We start from the raw sequence: 24,713 nt of genomic DNA, 5'->3' as shown, positions 1-24,713 counted from the left end.
TCTTCTTCTTCTTCTTCTTCTTCTTCTTCTTCTTCTTCTTCTTCTTCCTCTCTCTCTCTCTCTCTCTCTCTCTTTCTCTGTGTGTGTGTGTGTGTGTGTGTGTGTGTGTGTACATATATCTCTAACTTGGCCATTTTGTCATTCACCCCTCCTGGAAAATGAATCATACAATTTTCTTATTTGACTGACAGTGGCCTCTGTCCAACCTAGCTTACCAGAAGCCATAGTTTAACTGCTAACAGTTGCTACGTTGAATAGTTTTTAATATATGAAACCATGACAGAAAATAACATAAACCTAGCAAGCAGTTTCCTGGCTGAACTGACTCTATTTCTTTAAAGAAGACAATTTTTTTTTTTCTGTAAGTTTAAGTCTATAGATATTTTGATGGTCTTAATTTGTACTCTAATAATTATTAAAAATGAGCCTTATTTTCTAGTTGTATATCTTATTTCCCCCTCAAAGTGCACATGGCACACTTTCTGTACATTCATTTCATTAAAATGGTACACTTTATTATTCTACTATTTTTTTCTTCCAAGGTTCAGAAAAAAATACCATTTCTAAACTGGTATTTTCCTTAGTACAGTAACATTAGGTAATGTACTAAGTAACTAACTAACTACTGCCTGGCAGAAATTCAGAATACAAGTATGTTTTAAGTACAATAGGATTTACTTGCTAATCCCTTAATTTATCACAGTATCACACTAATTATAAGTACAGGCTGTAGCTACTATATAATTTCTAATTGCTCTCATGCTTTTGTACTGGTCTTACATTTGATTTCACTAATAAAGGACAACGTATTATTTCATAATTTATAAATCTTCCTCAAAGAATTCTATTTTGAAAACATGGGATTTTTGCTTTTATAAGTACTATACATATACTTTTGGACAATTTACCATTTTTTCTCTTCTAATACAGCTATTAGGGTCTCCTAATTCTCTGAGGAAAAGAAAAGGATTATAGTATTTAGGATTAGAATTAAAGTTAATCTATGATACTTGCTTTCTATATAACTCGATAGAAGCCTCAGGATTTAAGAAGATGAAGAATACATAATCTTAAAGGCTTATACAAGTAGTATTAATCCAAAGAGACCTGTCAGTGCTACATTCTATTAAAGCACTGACAGAAGTATATTTTAAATTACCCATAATTTTCTTAACCAGAGAACATTTCTTAGGAAAATTAAATGTGCAGTATTTTGAGTGTAATAAAAATGGCAACTGACTTTTATGTGGCACTTAACAAATGTTATTTCATTGTAGCCTTACAACAACCCTATAAGAGAGGTATTATCATCACCTTCAATTCACAGATGAGGAAATAGACTCTGACTTGCCCATAGCCACACAGCTAGTGTCAGGCAGAATTTAAACCCATATCTTCCAGACACCAAGTCTAGTATTGTATTCCTATACCACATTGCCCCTCAATGTTGCAGAAACACTGCAATTCAATAAGAAACATTTCCCAAATGTAGCATTCACTTTTAAAACAACAAAAGCTGGATAAGCTTACACTTTGTTAAAATATTTTACAACTTACTCAGATCACTGATTTAATGTAAGATAAACCATTACTGATGTTAGTTGTACTTTTATTTTCATTCAGAATGTCTTTATTAATTTAATTGTTATTCCTGGTTCATGCACCAGAGCTAACTGGGGTGAATAAAACAGATGGCATTTCTATTATTCTTTAGTGTTTCACTATCTTAACAGCTAAATCTAGTGAAGAGAGAACATTAGACCAGAAGTAAGTAACCTGGATTTTCATTTAAGTGACACCACTGACTGTGACCAGAGGCATGGTACCTATTCTGTGTCTCAGTTTTTCTACCAATAAAATTGGAATAATTTCATCTTACTTCATGGAAGTGTTGGGGGTGGGTGTGAAGTAAAATGATGCTGCAAGATCTAAGTTACTCATAGAGGTTCTATGAGTAGTAGATTGAGTGCTGGCCTAGAGTCTGAATAGATCTATGTTCAGATCCTACCTTTTTGACACCATGTGACCCAGAGTAAGTAATTTTTACCCCTATATGCTTCAGGGAACTCCATAAGAATTATTAAGTCATAAACACTTCTGATTTGTATTGGCCATAGGGGGAGAGAGTATACTTAATGCCTAAGTACTGCTAATATCACAGTTCCTTTCTGTATGCACATATATGTTACTTATCTCCTGGTATGGTTAGACATCTTTCAAAGATGTGTTACCTCTCTTTTCACACAGCCATTAGAAAGAAGTCGTAAAGAGACAAGTGGATTTTCTGTATAGAATGTTCTCAAGAGAAAATGCCTCATTTGGTCCATGTAGACTTTAGAAATCAACCCAGAAAATCTAAATCTGGGAGTAAACCAGTTTGATGCTCTCTGGGGCAGTATTTTCTGAACTAGCTTTTCTAATGTTTTAAAAAGCTTCAATACAACTGGCTTTGTTTTTATCCTACTGACTTCTTAAATTCCCTTGAGATGATGTCTTTGTAAAGACCCTGGTGCTCATTAACTGGTTTTGCAAGACTAACTTCTACAGAATGACTAAGAACCAAGGCTTCCAGGTACCTAGATAAATTGGTCCAGTGACCCAGACAGTGTTTCAGTAACTGTTCTATCTATTCCTTACTAGCCCAAATAGTCTTAACTCCATGTGCTATGTAACCTCACGTGCTGATCCATTCTGTGCAAACAAACACCATCTTTATTTCTGAATAATTGTTTGCATTTTTTTCAACTAGAGATATTTTTCAGTTGCTTAATATTGCCCTAAATATCATTTCTCCCTTTTCCAAGAAAAAGATTGTTTCTAGGGGACTTCCTCACCTTGGATCCTTAACTTGCTCCCTGACTAAATCTAGTATGATTTGTTCCTGACCTGGCTTGAACCTGTTAATTTACTTCTGTCTAATCTGTACCCACACAAATCCTGGCACAAGCATGTTGATATTGCCCTCTCAGAGAAGTGCTCACGTCACTGCCAGTCAAGACAGTTGACACCAGAGTGTCCTAAACTTTGCTCAGAGAAGCTATCTCCTGAGAGTATCCAAACTCACAACACAACAATAAATCCAAATAGATTAGATTTATGGAATGAGTGAGAGTAAGGGGTTAAGAATGATACTAAGGCAGTATTCTTGGCAATATTAGGAAAGTTTGGTAGAGGAAAAGGTTTTGGGGAAAAGATAATGAATTCTGTTTTGGACCTGTTGAGTTTGAAATGCCTGTGGGGCATCCATTTTGAGATGCCTTTAAGGCTCTGTGAGACTGGAGCTCAGGAGAGAGACTGGGGTTGAATATAGAGATCTGGGAATTATCTACTTAGGGATGATAATTGAACCTATACAAGTTTACTGAAGCATACTATTTTTGTCTTTCCTTCTTCCTTCCATTCTTCTTTTCTTTTTTTCTTCCTTCTTTTCTTTCTTTATTTCTTTCTTTCTCTTTCTTTCTTTTCCTTCTTCCTTTTGTTTTTTCTTTCTTTATTTCTCTCTTCTTTGAGTCTTCTTGTACTAAATGACTAATATGGAAATGTTTTACATGATTGCACATGTATAACCTATATTGGATTGTTTACCATCTCAGGGAAAAGGAAGGAGGGGGAGAGACAAATTTGGAACTCAAAACATTTTTTAAAAATTGTTTTAACATGTAACTGGGGGAAAATAAAATATAATTTTTTTAACATGTAAGATAATGAGATCACAAAGTGAACTAATATAGAACAAGAAGAAAAGAGGTCCCAGGACAGATCCTTGAGGGACACTCAATTTAATGGGTGTGATATGGATGAAGAGCCAGTAAAGTAGACTGGAAAGTTGCAAGAAGACAGATAAAAGGAAAACCAGGAAAAGAGTATTCAGTAGAAGAAGGTGGTCAAAAGTGTCAAATACTGCGGAGTTGTGAAGCAGGATGAGGATTGAAAACAGGCCATGAGATATGACAATTAAGAAATCACTCAAAACTTTTGAGAGGACAGTTTTAGTTAAATGATAAAGTCAGAAACCAGATTTCAGAGGGTTTAAAAGAGAATGAGAGGGGAGAAAGTGAAGGCATTGAGTATAAGTAACTTTCTCAAGGAGAAAGAAAGGAGGCATATAGGTTGGTTGTCAGGATAAACTGACCAATGCCCAATTGCCATTAGGAATCATAAAATCTTAGAGCTGGAGAGGAACTCTAACCATCAACCCATTTTTGAACTAGGTTGATCCAAACATTGGTCTATTGTTTCTCCAGGGTTTTGTTTGATCATTACTGTGTTCTCTTGGTTTTATGTATCCCTTGGAAAGTTCTATTTGCAAGGCTATCTGCAAGTTGCCTAAGGTCTTAGGCACAGAAAATATGAAAATGTCTCAGCAGTGATGAATCTATCACAAGGTCAATTGCCACCTAATATCTGAAAATTCCCTCTGAATCCTTCACTCATCTTTCCAGCATGTCATGAGATTTTTAATGGTGGTTTTATAAAAACTAACAGATACGAGTATTTGGGGTCTGGAATTCCTGCTCTAGTGGAAGAAGAAATCCCAGGAAATTAAGGGGTTTTGCAGGAAGAAAATGAGACCAAAGCCTAGAATAAAAAATGAGAACCTAATTGTATTTACATTTTAATCAATAACTGAAAAAAGCTTATTGTAACACTTTTTCAAACTATTAACTTTCCTCTTGCTTTCATTTTCACTTCCCTGACTGTTTCCTCTTTGTTGCTAATGGTACAAATAAAACCAAACAAAACCAAAGCCAACAGCAACACCAACCACAAACAACCTGAAAAATCTTGAAAGAGGGGGCAGAATAGGGGTCTCTTTTTGCAAGTCAGGGCAAGAAAAGAATTTTGTTTGGAAGTAGCGGCTTAGTGTCAATGAAAGAAGGAGTCATCCAGGCCAATCTCTGGGTTCCTTGAAAGGAAATAAAAAGGATATCTAGGTAACTGACATGGGATCCAGAAATATGCCAAAGAGTAGGCACTTGAAGGAAAATCCCTGAGTGCTCAGTAGGAAAACATGAGATGATTTGGGTAAGTCATTTAATCTCTCAGCTTCACTGTCTTTATCTGTAAAATGAGAAGATTGCATTAGATGCCCTCTAAAGTTCCTTCCAGCTCTATATCTATGATCCTGTGAAAAGAAAGGAGAAGAAATAGGAAGAAAGGAAGGAGAATGATTGCTGTATGTCCCATATACAATTATTACTTTGCCCCAAGAAAATTTCCCCCCCTTTAATCTCATCTCTCTATCCCCTATTCAACCTCCTCAACTCCCATTCTCCAGGTTTATATATTCCTCATTTCATAGTTTATGCCCAGATCTTTACCTCATGATGCTCTCACCCCTTCCTCAGCTCAGGCTCTGTTCAGTATCACATAAGCCATTGCTAGTAGCTTGGAACTGGGAGAGTTCCCACTCTCACTGTTTAATAGTCATGTAATCTTACCACAAAGACCTCTGGTGAAAGAGAATCCAGTACCTTCCAATGTAGTCATTTTACTCTTGGATGTCTCTAAATGTTAGCAAGTTTTTCCTTATATGAAGTCTAAATCTGCCTTTCTTGTCACCTTCTGCCCTAGGAGGCTAAGAACAAACCTAATAACATCTCCATGTGATAATCCTTCAAAGAAATGAAGACAGCCTTCATATCCCCATTAAGTTTTCTCTTGTTCAGGCTAAGCATCCCCAGTTCCTTGTGTTTCTTAGATGGGATTAACCAGAATGGACCTCTCCAGGACACATAGGATTGAGGGGTCCACAACCTGAAATCCTCACCAAGCAAGCACCTTACTCTAGAACATGCATCCACCACCATGGTCCAGCAGCCTTTTCACCCTGTAAGCTCCCTCCATCCCTGCATCCTCTTCCTCTGATTGGTCAGTTCCTCCCAGAACTTCCATTTTAAGGAAGGGCCCAATCTAGTTGTGTTCATTCCTTCATTCCTCTTCAGGCCTCTCTCTCCCCCTACTTTTCAGCTTCTTTTTATGCACTGTCTTCCCCCACCAGAACCTAAGCTCCTTGGAGAGAGGGATTGTCTTTCTTTTTAGTTCTATTTGTATTCACAGCCACAGCACCTGGCACATAGTATATACTTAATGCATGCTTGTCTTAACTTGACTAATGTTCACGTGACAGGATAACGTGAGGCCTTTCCTCATCCTGACCATCCTCTTCTGGATACTCTCCAGCTTATCCGTATCCTCCTTATGCTTCCCCCAGGGAATCTAAGAGTGGGAAAAGAATTTAGAGGGCATCTAGGTGTAGTGGACTGAGCACTAGATAGCGTCAAATAGAACTGAGTTTGAATTTTGCTTCAGAACTGTACTAGCTGTGAGCCCTTGAACGAGTATCTTAATTAGGGGTGGGGAACCTGCGGCCTTGAGGCTACATGTGGCCCTCTAGGTCCTCAAGTGCGGCCCTTTAACTGAATCCAAACTGAACATGGAGCTCTCCACCTTTTTCAACCTCAGGCTCGTTATCTATAAATTGGGGATAATAATAGCACATACTTCATAGAGTTGTTGTAAGAATCAAATGAACTAATATATATAAAGTGCTTTGCACCTTTAAAGCACTATATAAAAATTATGTCGTAGCAGTAGGAGGAGGAGAAGCAGTAGTTACTGTATCTGAATATAAATCTTCTCCGCACCATTCCTGATAAGTGGTCTTTACATGAAGAACCACAATGATAGGGGACTCACTGTTAGCCAAAGCAGTCAATTTCACTTTTAGACAGATTTTCCCTTATCAAGCTCTAAATCTTTCTTTCTCCAATTTCCACCCCCAGAACCTTAGCACTTCTTCTCACCTACCCCACTATGGCCTACTGACCCATCTCATAGATGTATAATACACCTAAATATATGAAGTATTAAGCAAAAGCACCTGGGTGAATGTTAACCTAATAAGTGCATCTATAGCAAGCATGCTTTAGTGTTTGGAGGTTAGTCCAAGAGGAGTAAGAGTTAAATCAGAAATTCAGTCCAGGTAGAAATTTAATGGCAATTTTATTCTTTGTTTTGCCATAAAAGCCCTCATGAGCTAATGACCCCATATGTAAAAGTGTAAGTCTTGGGGCACTGATGATTTATAGGTTAATAATTCAGAGTCAAGCCAAGGCCATCATGACAGTAGGTCCCTGTTTCTATGAGAACAGGTGTACAAAATTAGCCATGGGATAATAATACTCTCTACTCTTTTCTTTTTTCCCCTCTTTTGCCCCCTAAACAAGTTGCAATGCTCATAGTTCCCAAAGCATCCTGTAGATATAGGACTGAAGGTAACTTTAGTTTCCCCTTGAACTACTGCCCTAGAACCTCTCAAAGTCAAGAAAACAGGTGAAATGTCACTGACACACACACACACACACACACACATATATACATATATATATATATAAATGTATAAATGGGACCTTTCTGAATAGAAGTGAAAAACTGGGAAGACATCGTTGCTGCATTCTCCCCTGCCCTTAACACACACCCAATATACATGTCACAAATTGAGATGACAGATAGTGGAGGCCCATCTCCAGAAACAAACTCCAAAACCTGAAGCATTCCCTGTCTCTAATTCTCCTGGGGCCTCAGCCAGTTGCAAAGAATATGCTTCACTGTATCTCATTTGACTATGTAACTGTCTCATGTGTCAGCATACTTTTTCCTTTCTTAGCACAGATGCTGATATACCACAAAATCATTCATTTAGAGAGGCATGTTGTCACTAAATATAGAAAGGAAAAGGAGAAAAGAACTTGATCAATTCTCTTTCATTTGAAGAAAAATCCTAGGAACCTAGAAAATAGCACTGGTTCACAGGTTGTCAAATATGCAAAGTCATCTAATAATAACCTCTTCCTCAGACTCAATGTTTTCCAGTTTTTTTTTTTTCTACTGATCCTCATTTGGCACAATCTCCAGCCCTCTCACTACTCTTTTCTTCTCCAGGCTAAACATCTCTATGTGTGACATAGTTTTGATTCCCTTCCTTTCAAGGGAATCTGAAACAGCAGGATAATGGACATTCTTACAAACACCAATCTGAAAGTTCTATTTCTCTCTCTTTAATCTGTTGCCTATAGATAGCCCCTGAATCAGACAGAGGTTGTTTCAGTACTTAGGGCTTTATATAGCTGTGGTTCTCAAAATTTTTTTGCTCACTGTGCAGTCTGGGAGACTCAGAAGACCGTCACATGAGTTTACAAGTTCCATACAATATGGGGCACCCAAGATTCAGTACATACTAATGTGTCCTGGCATCTTTGAGAACTACTGTCCTACAGATTCTTTTTTCTGTCCTGAGTTCAGGTATGCTAACATTAATACCCTCTTTCATATTATCTATTGTCTGTCACTTTGAAGGATGGACCTAGAGACTGAAGTAAGGCTTAATTACGTTACACAAGATAGGACAAACCCCATTAGCTCATCATTAGACTGTGAGCTCTTTGAGAGCATGGACTGCCTTTAATGTTTATTTCGAAGTTGACATATAATTAATATTTATTGGCTGACCCTTTTTAATTACCTAATTCCAATATGGTCAGTGAAGAACATAGAGAAATCATTGAATGTTAGAACTAGAGATCATCATTAATAAATTAGTCAATCAACCAAGAAGCATTTAGTAAGTACCCACTACAAGTATTGTGCTCCTTCTAGGAATACAAAGACAAAACAGAAATATTCCCTCCTTTCAAGGAAACTACATTCTGATACCTTACTGCAGCAATGGACTTCATTTTATGGGTTTTTTCCCCTTGTCTATTGTCTTTCCCTTCCCCCTTTTGCTCCCCTCCTTTTTTCAATGCTACCTTTGAGACCCTGGACTCCAGAACCGATGAACACTGAGATTTAGTAAGAATAACAACAGAAGGGTCATTTCATACTATGCCAAGGTTTATATTGTTTAATCCCATTTTTATTTTTTTTTAAATTTTCAAGTAATGAGTATTTTTGTTAATCTGTCCTTCCTGCTGTTCCCATTGAGCAAATTAATGTTTTTTTAGAAACCAATAAACATTTTTAAATTCCTCAATACATATATACATATATAGTAAAACAAAAAAAAAATGCATTGCAGATAAAGGGAATAAGCTGGAGATGAGATCCCTTCCATGTCCAGGAGAAAAATATTCTACTCTCAGCATCTTTTGAGAACACCTACAGAAACACCTATGTTGTAGGCAGACATTATGTAGTTACCATGCATAGTGTGGCAATTAATCAGAATGCCAATGCTAAAATTACTGGTGTTGCTGACCTCAGTGTAGATAATCCTTTGATGGAGGTAGAGGCATCAAAGTAAAATACCCAGCCTGTAATTTCGCATAATTCCATTTTTACTGCTGATTTACCACTCTCCAGATAGTAATGTTGAAATGTATGGAACAGGTAAACTGCCATATTTATGCTCCTCATTAAATATTTAGTGATTGACAATTCTGTGCACTTTACATCTCTCTGTGCATCTATTATCTGCAGAGATGCCTTGTTTGTTTGTAACAACTACTTTGAAGGAATTTCATACATTTCCATTCTTCAGTTGTAAAAAGTTAAATCTGAAGAAATCGTCTATCATTAGGAACTATCTTAAGACCACATTCTCAATGAGGAGCTCTGTGAGAAACAGACCTAAAGTCAGCATCATAGGGCATTTGAGTTGATTAGAATTCAAAAGACTCTTTGTTAAGTGATACCTGGACCAAGGACAAAGGGAATTTTTTAACAGCAGTCTCACTGAGTCCTGGAGTGGAAACTGTTAAGACTGAAGGTTTGTTTGTGAGCCTAACAACTGCTCTAAAAAGATGTCCAGAATTGAGAGCTATTCTGTCCTGCTGAACTTTGCTGAAATATTGAATTAGCTACTACACTGCAACTTAGGAGCAGTCTTTTCATACCAACTTGGATCCATTGAAGAGGATATCACAACTAACATTTCTGAGCAAACTGAGTCCTTGGCATCAGATTTAATAATAATATTCCTCAATCAAGATAGTTAAACCTATTTACCCGGAGTGCCTAAAATCAGGAAACCCTATATCTTGAAGCTACAATCTTCCTTCACAGACTAGCAAAACTCTGTTCTTTCACTGTTTTTCTTGATAAAGACAATAACTGGAGTTTTACTCTTTGATGTGCTTTTGTGGGAATAAAAACCTTGTTTTTTCTCATTTTGTTAACAAAGAACAACATTGTTCCTAAATAACAGTGGAAAAGATGAACTTGATTTATCCTCATTCCTTCAACAAATATATGTGAAGTATGTATATACAGGTGTATGTGTGTATGTGAACATACATGGAAATATATATACATATATATACCTACAAATAAAATGTTGAGATAGAATTTTTAAAAGCTTTTTAAAAAATTTTGGGCAAAGTAAAAAAAAAAAGTACATATCTACACAATCCAGTCCAAAAACAAAAAAAATTCCCACATGTTGCTTCTTATCATACAAGAAATTGTCCATTTAGACCAAAGACCACATATTCATGTAGTAAGCTCTGTCATAGTCATGGGCTGTCCTGTCCTGTTTAGGATTCTACCCTAGGTAAGTTTCAAGGAACAGTAAAGGAGAGGAAGTTCCTATGAATTAGTCACTAGAGAATTATTGGTAGATGAGAGTCTAGGTAAATCAAAGCTTGCCTGAATACAAACATGTAAATCAACCCATAATCCTATTTTAACATAAGAATGTACATAAATTAATACACATCACCAGAAGATGATAATTCATCCTGAATTAATTAATTTATATCTCTTTGGTTTTCAGTTAGGATTCTGTGTATTCAAGTCAGTATTAGACAATTCCTTTAAAGAAATTTCATTTATTTAAATTAAGCTCCCACAATATTATATCTCCAGATTGACAATTACTATATTAGCAAGTTTTTTCCCCACATCATCACTAATATTCTTACTACTGATCATTGATGTTTATGTAGAACTTTTAAGATATACAAAGTACTTCATATACATTGTTTCTACACCCTCTCTTCTCCTGCATCTCTCCTCTCTGAGTTTTCATGACTCTCCTTGGTTCTTCTCCTACCTGTCTGACTCTTCATTTCTGGTCTCTTTTGCTGTCTCATCATCTGTATCACATCTTTTAGATGGCCCCAAGGCTCTGTTCTGAACCTTTTCTCTCTATTCTCCTTGCGACCTGATCAGCTCCCTTAGCTTTAATTATCATCTTCATGTAAGGGACTCACAGATTCATATATCCAGGTCTCTATTTTATGCTCCATTTGAAACTGGATATCCTATAGACACCTCAAAATGAATATGTCCAAAATATAAATAATGTTCTTTTCCCTAGAACCTTCCTCTCTTAGTGAAATTTCCTATTTTTTGTTGAGGGTACCACATTTTGCTAGTCTGCTCAGTTCTTAATTTCATCATTATTCTCAGTTCCTCACTCTTCCTTAAACCACATATCCAATCAGATGCCAAATCTTATAGTTCTACCTATATGAAATATCTCCAATCTAACATCTCTGTTCTCATGGACATCACTTTAGTTCAGGCCTTCATCACCTTTTTACCTGAACTATAGGGGACCATCTTTAGTCATCCAATTTATATCTTGCCACTGGACTCAGATGGTTCCAGAGGAGAGAGTGAGGCTAGTGGATTTGCACAGCCCTCCCTCACTTAAACACAATTAACTTGCATCACCTTCTTGATGCCATGGTCCTCTTCAAGGATGAAGGACAAACGGGGCAATGAGGTGACACAGTGAATAGAACACCAGCCCTGGAGTCAAGAGGACCTGGGTTCAAATCTGGCCTCAGACACATAACACTCACTAGCTGTGTAACTCTGCGCAAGTCACTTAATCCCAATTGTCTCACCCTAAAAAAAAACAATGAAGAACAAACAACATCCTGTGAGTAGTAAGGGCTGCCCCACCAGGGACCCAATTGACCACTTCCAGTTGGGCAACACAACTCTTTTCCTTTCCTTTCCTCCTTCCTCTATGTCTGTCCATACCCTTACCTGTGGATACTCTGCCCAAAGGAATGTAAATTTTGATCTCTAAAACCTTGGAAGATATCTTGGGGTTTACCAGCTAGTTTTCTTTCTTAAAGATCATGCCTTAAATGCAATTCACTCTGGCTCTCATTAATTGACCAGCAATAAGTTCCAACCCAAGCCCTACTTAGTGGTCATTGTTTGGGTCTGATAGCCTGAGAGTAAATGTAAATAGCAATTGTTTTGTTTTGGAGAGGAATCCTTAGGGTCTTCTCCCAGACTGATTATTTTTTGTACTAGGTAAAAGAGGCCATTCTTTGTCTCATTTCTTACCTAGCCTTAATCACTGAGTGTGCCTTGGCTCAGTCAAACTGAGACCTACAAAAGACCTTAGCTTAAAAAGGCCAAGGTCTCCCACTGCATGTGGGGCCATCTCCAGTCATCTTGATTTATGTCTTGCCGCTGGAACCAGATGGCTCCTGAGGAGAAAGTGAGGCTGATGACTTTGCACAGCCCTCCCTCACTTAAATCCAATTCACCTGCATGTCATGGCATCACTTTCCTGATGCCATGATCCCCTTCCAGAACAAAGGACAAACAACAACCTGAACTCTTACATTGCCCCCTAATTGGTCTCCCTGCCTCAAAGTTTCTCCTCATCAATATGTCCTCCACTCAATTGTCTGTGTCATTTTCCTTAAGTGTGGGTTTGACCATGTCACTCTCCTATCCAATAAACTTTGCTCTGTCCCTATTGTCTCCAAGATCAATTATAAATCCTTTTTTTGACTCTGAAAGCCCTCAATGACCTGGCCCTAACCTATATTTCCAAACTCATTATAAATTATGCCCCTTTCTGTACTTTATGGCCTAGTCAAACTGACCTTTTCTCTGTTCCTTGCAAACACATTCTATCTCTGTTCCCTGTGCCTTTCCAATGACCATCCTACATGCCTGGAATGCACTCTTTCCTCACCCCTGCCTCATAGAATCCTTCACTTCTCTTAAAATGCAGCTTAAGAACCACCTTAACAAACAGGAAGCCTTTTCTGATTCCCCCCAATTGCAGATTTCTTCCCTCCTTAACAACCTTGTATTAAACTAACTCATATTTATTCTGTAAATATTTACATATGTACGTGTCTTCCATGTGCATATGTACATTTTTCCAATCAAAAGTAAATCCTTGAGAGCCAGGGATAATTTAATTTTTTTATTTTTGTATCCCCATATATAGAGGCAGCTAGAAGTTCATTGGATCAAGCATTGGCCCTGGAGTCAGGAAAACCTGTGTTCAATGAGGGCTCCCACACTTATTAGCTGTGTGACCCTTGACACACCACTTAATCTTTGTCTGCCTTAGTTTTCTCAACTGCAAAATGGGGATGATAATAATAACCCTACCTTCCAGAGTATTTCTGAGGATCAATATTTGTAAAGTGCTTAGCATAGAGCCTGGCAAATAGTAAACACTTAATAAATTCTGTTTCTTTCCTTCCTATATCTTAGCACAAAGTCATTATTATCTTACTTTCAGAAATTTTAACCTGCAATCTCATCCAAATATCTATGACTTCCTTAAGGGTGCACAATTTTTACTATTTCTTTGTTTCTTATGTTATTTTATTAGTATGTTTCATTCTTTTTCAAATTGAATTCATCATACAATTACAAGCACAGAGAAATTAAGTTTGGTTTACACTAAAACACCACATCTGATATGCTATATGAATTTATATTGTCCTATTCAAAGTTCATTAATAATTTTTCTAATTATTAAAACACATTAGCCCATTAGAATTTAAAGGTTACTTTCATTCACTATGAGACAAAATTCTAAAAAGATCAATTTGTTTCACGTGGCATCTTAATCCAAATATAAGAATATGAGTAGCAAGACTTTATAAGGACCTTAATAATAATGATAGACAGAAAGATGATAGATAAATAAATGATAGAGCATTTACCAAGCACTTACTATGTGCAGGGCACTGTGTTAAGGCTTTAGGCCTTTCTATAGGTTCTATATACTCTTTACAAAATTGCCATAAGACTTTCATTTACACTCCTGATTTTTAAAATACTTAAAGATCATCTTTCATCAAAATCTATCATTTTATAGAAGATGAAACAGTATTCAAGACATTAAGCAATTTTCCCAAAGTCATGACTGGAACTTGAAACCAGGTCTCCTGACTCCTACACGAGTATTATTGTTTTTGTTTCTTCCCACTACATCATGCTTCATTATGATTTTGTGTCTATTCACATGCCAAAATAACCTACCTTTACCCCAGGAATTCCAGGGACCCCATATTCTCCTTTGATACCAACTGCACCCTAAAATTGAGAAATTTTAAAGCTTTGTAAATATTTTTGACAAAGATAATATGGTACTTCACAGATGAATTACTTCTTAGTTTAACATTTAAACTAACCCTTGTCCAACCCTTAAATGTATGATAAGAGGTTCCCAATGTCAACAATTTTCCACTGATGCTTTGTAATCCTCTAGCTCCCTGGAAGGAGAGGGGAATATAACAATTCAACCATCATCCTCCCAATTCCAGCCCCAACCATGAAAAGAGGTCTTAGAAGAACCATATGACTATAAATTGGAGAAATGGAGGGGAAAGGTCTAAAAAAAAAATTTCTAGAAAATTACCACAACAATAGAACCCAATCTTCCAAAACTTCAAGTTCTAAAACCATGAAAATGAACTGCTCTTTACAAAACCAATGAAATTTTCTAACTGTGAAAAGGGAGAGGATAATATTACAGGTCTTACAGAACTGAGAAAGTAATTTCGTTGCTAAGTAATTTGGTTGCCAACTACAATTGCTAAGCAAATGAAATGAATAGATTAAGAAAAATTATAATAACCAAGTCTGAATGAAGGAAAAGTATTAATTATTATTTCAAATCATATCAGGGTGAGTTCTGGTCTTACAGAGAAGGCATTCCTAGGATGGTCATGGCAAGAGGTCACTGAGGTAGAACATCAATTACAACTCTATATTCAAATATAAGCATTCAAACTCTTTTCCATGAGAGGTTATTAAGATTAATGAATAAATAAGTAGACCACATTAATGTAGTGACATAGAATGGACGGGAAGACAAAGAACAAACAATGAACATAAATCTGTCCCAAAGATAGTGATTTTAGTTTAAACATTTTTGACACATTCATTCACAAAGGGCAAGAGAAAAATACATTTGGGTCATAGGTGTACTATATAGCATATTAGTGAATGAAAAGTGGTATAGAAGACATCATCAAAACCATGTGACTAGAAAATGAGTTGGGCTGGTCATGTACCAAAAGTATAGTATGATAGACAGTCTTAGTACTCATGAAATATGGAAACACCTTTATTTCACAAAGAAAGGCTTCCAGAACACAAAATAGATTTGCTAAGAAGAATTTATGGGAGGACATGGATAAGAATCACACCAGATGAGGACATAGATGAGTTTTGATGTATACCAAACATGGTTTTCCTACATCTTTGACATCACAGATACACTGGAATATCATTCACAAAGTGAAGTTAAAGATAAAGCAGTTCTAATAGAAATAAGAAAACTTTTTAAAACTGAAAAACAATAATAGTGTGATGATTTTTTTAAAGCAATACCATAATATATGGCAGTAATATATTGCCACAGATAGGATTTGACCATAAAACTCATTTGCTTCTGGAACTAGCATTGAAAAAATGTTCACCTTGTACCTCTTGGTAGACTCCCTTGGTTAAATGGTGCTTAGAAGGAGCTAGAATTGCTCAGTTTCTCAAAACATAAGCTAGTAGGGGGGCAAAAGCTTTGTTCTCTGACTACTCTGGTTGATGTTTTTCTCATAATTATAAATGGTTATAAAATTAAATTGAAATAATGCTTAAATAGAAACATAAACAGCTGTTTGCATAGATGCCAACTTACACAAGGATTGTCAGGACAGAAGGTCTTCAGGCATTATGTAGCAAGTGGGAAAAAAAGAAAGGGAAATTTATATCATTCTGAAAGAGGCCTGAACATTTATTATCAAATTCCACATTACTCCAAATTAGCAGGTCCCCAAAACATAACTTGCCACTTAAGAGTAGTAACCCAAATCTTATAGAAGGATAAGCAAAAATAGTAATAATAATAACACCTCACACTGATCCTGGATGATCACTAATTAAGCATAGCTATTATTAGTGCTACTAAAATTCATTGAATAATAATAATAATGATGAGTGGTGCTTGTCATTTTAAAGTTTGCAAACATATTACATACATTCTCTCAGGTGAGCCTCACAAAAGCCCTGTAACATAAACACTACAGGTATTGTTATCCTTATTTACAGATGAGGAAACTGAGGTTCAGAAAGGTTAAGTGAATTTTTTATGGTCACGCATAGCTAGTAAGTGATGACTGAACTCATTTTTCTGATTCTAAATCCAGTACTTTATCCTCTATGTTACACTGCCTTCTTACAAAAGACAGGAAATAATTTGTACACTGATACTCATTCTCTAGAAAAGTCTACGTCCAAGGCATGGTTCTTATATGAAATATTCAGCTGCCACAATGGTCTTTTCTAGGAAAAGGCGTGTAAATTATAATATAATGGCTGTACTATTTAGTAGGACTCAAAAATTTCATTGAGTAAAATATCAATCAACAGTAGATTCTTTATTATTAATAACAATCAATCAACAAGAATTTATTAAATTTCTACTATGCACTAAGCATTCTGCTACGTCCTGAAGATATAAAAGCAAAAAAGTGAGATAGTCCCTGCTCTCTAGAAGCTCATATTCCATCAAGAGAAATAACTTGTCCATCTATAAGAATACACAAAATAGGGGCAGCTAGGTGGTGCAGTAGATAGAGCACCAACCCTGAAGTCAGGAGGACCTGAGTTCAAATCTGGCCTCAGATCAAACACTTGACACTTGTTAGCTGTGTGACTCTGGGCAAGTCACTTAACCCTAATTGCCTAAAAAAAAAAGAATACACAAATAAATACATAAATATAACTAATATTTGTATAAATTTATAGGGTACATTCCTCACAACTACTCTGTGAGGTAAGTAGTAAAACTATTATTCCCATGTTACATACAATACAGAATATTAAACATCAGGTCAAATGCCACGCCAATGGGACACAACTAGTAAGTGCTAGAGCTGGCCCTAAAACATTGTGCTTCAGACTCCAGATCTAGTACTCCTTCTACTACTAGACGTGGGTCCCAAGTCGAGCTTACTTTATTTTTGACAGCCTTTACTAGCATCAAATCATTTGTAGAATGGATATCACTGTAACAGCATTTCTTGGCATATTATTTTTGGACCAGGTCTGTGATTTTATTGCTACAGGAAACCCTTGGTGAGGAAACTCTTTCAACTAATTTAGGTATGACAGACAGTCAATAAGCACTTCAGTTTGGATTATGTGCCAAACATTGTGCTAGGTATTAAGGACACCAAGACAAAAGTGAAACATCTTGTGCCCTCTAGGAGCTTACATTCGAATGAGGGAGAGACAACATGTGCATATCTAGATACATACAAGATGATTGGGGGGAGATGGAATGGATATTAGGAACTTGGAGTATTAGGAAAAGTATCTGCTCAATGATTTATCATTTTACAGCATTACCTGGAGCACTGAGGTTGAATGACTTGCCAAGGGTAACATAGCCAGTAAGTGATAGACCTGGGTTTTCTTGGCTTGGTCTATGTCCTGACTCTATCCCCTTCACCATGATGTGATTCATATATACCTGGCACACAGAAGGTGCTTAATAAATGCTTGTGGATTAATTTATTTATTCTCACCAATCTTGAAAATTGTAAATAACAACTATGTAAATAGGAAAAATTGTCCTTTCCTATACTGGTAATCTACAGGAGAAACCTGGACAGAAAAAAATGATTCCCCCAGTATCATTATACTTTGTATGATCATTTTCAAATAACTGTTTAGTGTGCCTGGAAGCAAACTAACTTTTTAATTTTCATACTGCATAGTCATTATTGGCGTACCTGTTGTAACACTGTAAAATCTATGCTAGTATGGAATACAAAAGATGGCACCTTTCCTTATAGAATATATTAAAGTTAGGAGGACGCAGAGAAAAAGAAGAGAAAAATAACTGACAACAGAAAAACTTGATAATAAAAGTCTAAGGAGATCTCAGCTCAGCTTTGCTTGAGCTCAGAGAAAAGTTAGTTGACATCCCAAGCATTCTGAAGTCATTTTCGCTTGCCATAATGTCTAATTAGCTTCATAAAATGTTAATGTACCTCCCCATTTTCCATCTCATGATTGTATCTTTTTAAAACCTGAGTTTATTCTGAGCAGCAATTATAATGAACATGCTTGGTCCTAGAGAACAGATGAGAAAAATTCACCTCCTTTTCCTTGCAGAGGTGGAATACTATGTGTGTGGAACATTACATGTGTTGTCAGGCACCAGTTTTGATTAATTTTGTGGAAAGTTTTTTTCTTTCTCTTCTAAAAAATTATTTTTTACAAGGGATGTCTTGTTGGGTAGGGCACAAGGAGAAGACTTAATTGGAAATGAAGGTGATGTAAAACAAAAGAAAAATCACAAAAATGTTAATATTCATATTGTTAAAAAGTTTATCAGTTTTTTAGTTTATGGATAATCCAAAGCCAATTTTTTTATCCTAGTCTGTTTTCATACTTTCCCCACCACACCTTAGGGATACTTTTGTTGTTGTGTACTTAGCAAAATGAAAATGTAAATATTAATACAAGTTGAAAGTCATTTGTAAAATGTATCTGTGAAAATGAATGAAGAAATCCTATCATGCAAAACAAACCCAAAGGTAAATTATCTTTTAAATGTCTGTTGTTGAAGATTATCTGTGTCAGTGATCTCCTTAATTAGTATTTCTCGATGTGTTCCATTCTGTGACACACCTCTTGACTTCGGGGGAAAATCACATAAAATGATATTGCTTGGTAAGGAGGGAAATTTTTATAAACTTCTTGAAGGTAAGGATTGTAAAATTATGACCTCAGATCTTAATTACTTTTCAACAAAAAAGTGTGAAGTTGTGGGATGAGCCCTAAAATTTTACTTCAAATCCTACTTTTATTGCTTTGCTGTGACCTTAGGCAAGTCATTTAATATCTCTTGGCCTCTGTTTTCTCATCTGTAAAATGGAGAGAATATTTATTCTAACTGCTTCACAGAATTGTTTTAAAAATCAATTTAATGAGATAGTACAAATTAAAATGCTTTTTAAATCATGAGACCCTATTCAAATGTTAAGTTTATAATTATGGCCAGTTAAATTGTATCACTATTACTATTATATTTTGCCACACAGCACCCCCATGATGTGACTTGATGGGTGCTAGTGAATGCCCCACTCATTCACTGACTTGTCACATTGTCTGGAATTCTAACATTATTCACTCCTTAAGGTTAGGGCGCTGAAAGACCCTGCTAAAATGCAACTCTACTACTTGAGAGATATAATACATTATATATTGCTTAGCCACTGCCACAGCACAAATTAGCTTATCTTTATTAGTCCTTAGAGAACAGAGCTTTGAAGGAATTAAATATCAGATGAATAAATTTTTATTGGAATGACAAGTGGGGGAACAGAGAGAGGAAGAAGGTCTAGAGCAAGTGTTTCTAACCATGGACATATTTCATGAATTTGTTTTTTTTAAATATTATGATAACTATGTAAATATGTTTTGATATAATTGCCTTCCTTTGTATTCCTATGTATTTTATTTTATATATTTCAAAATATTTTTCTGAAAAGCAGTCCACAGGCTTTACCAGACTGCCATGCCTCAAAACAGATTAAGAATTTCTGTTCTAGAGCATGATACCATGCCAGAGCCCATCCTGGGACTGGGACCCAGGCAAACAGAATCAGACTGAATGCACTGGGGGCTTAAGGAAAAATATAACAAGGGAGTAGACAAACAGGTACAGAGATTGGCAGTGACAGAAAAACAAAGGGAAAGAACAGGAGGAGGAAGAAGAGGAAAAGTAGGAAGACGAGGAGGAGGAAAAGAAGAGGGGAGGAAGAAGAAAAGGAGGAAAAGAGAAAGAAGGATTGGAGAAGGAGAACCAAAAATAAATTTTGCCTAACTCATAATTTTGCCTGGAGTTCTTTAAAGCTACCAAGGCATGTAGCCCTGACAGTTGCCAGTTTCTCTATGAATTCAACATGGCAATTAAAAACTATTGCTTCAAGCCTACTGGGTTCTTGCAGATTTCAGCTGTTAGCATTTTTATGCTGTTCATTAAACGCATGTTTTGCCCCACATCTTCGATGTGTACCAGGCTAGAAAAGGCCAGAGCAGAATTGCATAGAAGCATGTGTATAATTTTTTATTCATACTAAACATTTTCCCTAACAAACGACATTAGATTGGCTATCTTACCTGCTCCCCTTTGTCACCCTTAGGACCAGGCAAGCCAGCAGCTCCAGGCAATCCTGCTTCTCCCTGCACAAAAATACATTTCCAAGTTAATTCCCCAAAAGTTAACGTATTGATATAAAATCCTCTTGCTCATAAATATTCGACTGACAATGGCAGAGCAAAGCAGCATAGCTTCTGGTCATCATTAAATTCTGTCTAAGGCACTTGTCTACTTTCCTACAATCAACTACCTCTTAATAGCTCAAGGGCTGGTTACATAATATATGGATGATCTATTCCCCTGCTCCTCCTTTCAGGCTTTTAGCTGTTTCTCAGCTTCTTTTTACCAAAAGAAATCCAGGGAAGAGAGAGGAGGTGAATCTCAAATTGGCCTTGTAAACTATTATGGGGGAGGAAGCTGAAACTAATGCCCACACTAAAGTTCTTGGTTTTATGAGTATTTCATTGATCTGTGCTATCCTTCCTACTTAGGATAGACAACCAACAGTTGCCTGTATTTGCTGGTTGAGACTGAATATAATAATGAAAACCTTTGCTACAATATAGTGAATACCATTCTTTAACCTGGAGCATATAGCCAATTATGAAAAAGAACAATGAAGGAGCAAATTCCTCCAACTATATTTTGCCAGCAAAAGATATGCTTCCCAACCCCTAACACCCACTGAATAAAAAATAAATGTTCCCTATCTTGTTCCTGACTTTGCGAGTGAAAGATCCATGGCAGAGATTCTTAATTTAAGGTCTGTGAACCTGCAGTTTTAATAATTCAATAATTGTATTTCAATACAATTTTTTTTGCAATTAAATATATTTAATTTTATATATTTAAAAATATTATGAGAATAGATCTATGGGTTTCACCAATTGCTAGCAGGGTCTATGACACAAAAAAGGTTAAAAGAACCCGTAACACACAGGATCATCAGCTTGCACCCACAATGCAATGCTTCATAAATTATAATTACAGATCTATCCAAATATAAAGAACACAAAGAGAAGGCATCCTCAACACAGCCAAAGCCATCTGTGTAGTGGACTTAAAACCCAACAAAGATTATAAGCTTAGTGAAAGAGTATGAGGTTAATGTCTCAGGAGCAATTGAGTAAGTCCAAGGAAGCACAGGATTTAGGTGACAGTCAAGAAACTACCCTCACATCTAACTTATGACAATGAGACAGAAGGAGAAGAAAAATAAAATATGTTAAATATTCTCTCTTTGGCCCAGTACCAAAGAAAGGATGACAATTCTAGGGCAGGAGGGGCAATAGCCTTGAAAGAGGATAGAAATGGAACAAGAAGGAAAGGAGGGAAGAATCAGAATAAGGGGAATTTCTAAGTAAAGGAATATGGGACAGCCTTGGGAAAAGGAAATCTTGAAACATCCACATAGATAAATAGATAGATAATTTTAAAAAAATAAAGGCAGGCAGGCATACTGTTTTATAGGGAAAAGGTATGGAATCAGAAGACCTGGGTTCAAATCCTAGCTCTGTCATTTGGTATGTCTGTGACCTTGGGCAAGTCACTAAACTTCCCTGGGCCTCAATTTCATCATCTGCAAATAAAATATCTTCTAGTTCTAAATATCTGATCCTCCTTGCTGTTGCTTTTCATGTTACTGTAGTTTTTATTTTGTTTCTTGTTTAACCTGGCAATTGAGTTTGGAGTGGAGAGAATACAGCTGGGTCTTTCTGTCCAAAGTCTGAAAAGATAGAACAATAGAGCAGAAAGAGTTGGTAGCCAGGAGATCTAATCCCATCTCTACCAATGATGAAGAATAACTAGGTATGTGACCTTAGGAAACTTGTTTATCTTCCCTGGTCCTCTGATTCCCCATCTGTAAAATGAAGGGCTTCTTTCCGATTCTAAAATTCTACTCTTTTCCACCTTAAACCAAATTAATAGCTTTCCAGGTACATGGAGCACAAAGGGCTCCTCTAGCTCAGAGCCAGGGTGTCAGGCTATGTGGTCCCAGAAGTAGCCAGGGGAAATGCCAATAAGCAACCTGAGTAGCTTGAGACATTAGTTCCAATCTTCAACATGTTCAGGCCTGCCCTGGGTACCTGTGGCCACATTTGAGGGGTCTGATTCACCCTATTCAATATCTTTTCCACATGACCTGGGCTGAAGCCTTCCTACCTTGTTAGGAATGCACTGGCATCGTTCAGCAAGTTCCGGCTTTGCCAGCAGATGTGCAGAAATTTTACTGGCATGAGCAGTTGCCATCAATGAAGCCGTAGTTCCAAAGCTGTCCTGCTGTGGGCACTAAAATACAAATTGAAGGTATAGTGAATGGAAACAATTCCTAGCAATCTAGGCAACAATGCTCCCTCACCCCTTCCCCCCATCAATTTTCATTTTGTATGGCTGCCTGAATTGTTGAAAGGCAGTTCCGCTGATCCCTTACTAATAGAAAGTGGCCACTGATGATAGAGAAACATAACATTTGCTCTTGCACACAGATTATTGTTGGAGCACTGTGCAACAGAAATATATCCCCTGTGATAAAATTATACTCCTCTTAAAAACACTAAAATAATGGCTTTAGTAAGGAATTCTACAAATACTTTATGCAAGTATTTGACTGCTACAATTCTATGAAATATTTATCATTATATTGTTATACTGAAATAACAGTATTAAATTTCATAGCTGGATAAAACTAGTATATAAATACATTATTTTGTAAAGGAAATCAGCACACAAAAAGCACACCATCTGAGCTTTATGATGCTGGCTACTTCAGCAAAGGAGACCTGAAGTTATGGACAGTAGAAAATAGTCATAGTTTTTTTTTAATTGAACCAAGATAAAATTTACTTTGTCACAATGTATTTTTAACACAGTCCAGTGATTTCAACAGATGCTAAAAGACACACATTGCCAAAGAAAAGTGGGAAGTTTGAGGGTTTTTTTTGGTAATTATCCAGTGACTCAGAGACAATTTAGGGAATTTTTATAGAGTAATTCAGACAGCACACACACACACACACACACACACACACACACACACACACACACACACGCATGCATATGATTCTCTCTTTCCCAAATAGTTCTCCAGATAGGTTTCTAAACAGACCTAAATTTATAGGATAAAATGGTCTTTTGTCCTTTTCAGCAGTAAGTACCTGTCCCTTTTGAATTTGCCCAAGAATATAACCAGCGGTTGCCAGTGAATTTTCTGTTTTAATAATGGAAAGCACCAAAATACTTACTTTGAAAATACTTACATTGAAAAACTGCTGACAGAAAATGGCACTTAGCACTATTGCCAATAGTTACAATGTCATAAAGTTTATACCTCTGTTTGATAGCTATCTTCAGACCAAACGATAAGCTATTTTGTAAACATAACATGTTTAGAAATATCCCTACTATCTACATGTACAAAAATATTTATAGTGGCCTTTTTCATGGTGACAAAATATTGGAAACTGAGGTGATGCCCATCAATTGGGGAATGGATGAACAAGTTGTAGTATATTAATGTAATGGAATACTACTGTGCAATAAGAAATGATGAACAGACAGATTTCAGGAAAACCTGGAAAGACTTATACAAACTGATGTAAAATGAAATGAGCAGAACCAGGAAAACATTGTACACAGTATCAACAACATTGTATGATGAGCAGTTATGAATTTCTCAGCTCTTCTCAGCAACACAATGATCCGAGACAAGTACAAAGGACTCACAAAGGAAACACCCAGACAAAGAACTGGTGGACACTGAATGAAGATCAAAGCATACTTTTTTCACTTACATTATTCTTTTTCATGATTCTTTTTCCTTTTGATGTTTCTTCCTTCACAACTGTGACTAATATGGAAATATGTTTTACATGATAGCACATGTATATTCTATACCAAATTGCCTATCATTTTAGGAAGAGAGGAGGAAAGGGAAGGAAGGAGGGAGAAAAATTTGGAACTCCAAATCTTGTAAAAATGAATGCTAAAAATTGTCATGACATGTAATTGGGGGGCGGGGGAGACAAAATATTATAAAAAAAGAAAAGAAATATCCCAATGTATAGAGGTCCTATTCTCATACCTGTGAATTCCTCCCTCATGCTTCCTTCAGGACCTTATTCCAGAATTCATCTCCTTTCTCCCCTCTTTCACAAAGCTGCAATATTCCCTTCCAAAGGCCTCTCTTGACCTTTTCAAATAAATTCAAGTCATTTATTAAATACCTACCATATGCCAGTATCTATCTTAGATGCTAAAAACACAAAGATTTTTTTTTAAAGTCTTTGCCCTCGTTTATATTCTTCTAGCCCTTACA

General features: G+C 36.4%; 1 protein-coding gene across 1 annotated transcript in view; it reads right to left on the bottom strand.

The window, feature by feature from the left end:
• Window positions 1-24,713, bottom strand: part of COL19A1 (collagen type XIX alpha 1 chain) — a 394,072-nt gene that overhangs the window by 309,844 nt on the left and 59,515 nt on the right. The window contains exons 7-8 of the mRNA XM_027852948.1: window positions 22,562-22,687; window positions 20,419-20,481 (exon numbers count right to left, since the gene is read on the bottom strand). Of these exons, the coding sequence (XP_027708749.1) occupies window positions 20,419-20,481; window positions 22,562-22,687 (189 nt within the window). The remainder of the gene's footprint in view (window positions 1-20,418; window positions 20,482-22,561; window positions 22,688-24,713) is intronic.

Source organism: Vombatus ursinus, unplaced genomic scaffold (genome assembly GCF_900497805.2).
Source record: "Vombatus ursinus unplaced genomic scaffold, bare-nosed wombat genome assembly UNPS02009835.1, whole genome shotgun sequence".
Taxonomy (NCBI): Eukaryota; Metazoa; Chordata; class Mammalia; order Diprotodontia; family Vombatidae; genus Vombatus; species Vombatus ursinus.
The sequence above is the reverse complement of the archived record's forward strand: the minus strand, read 5'-3'. Positions and strand labels throughout refer to the sequence as shown.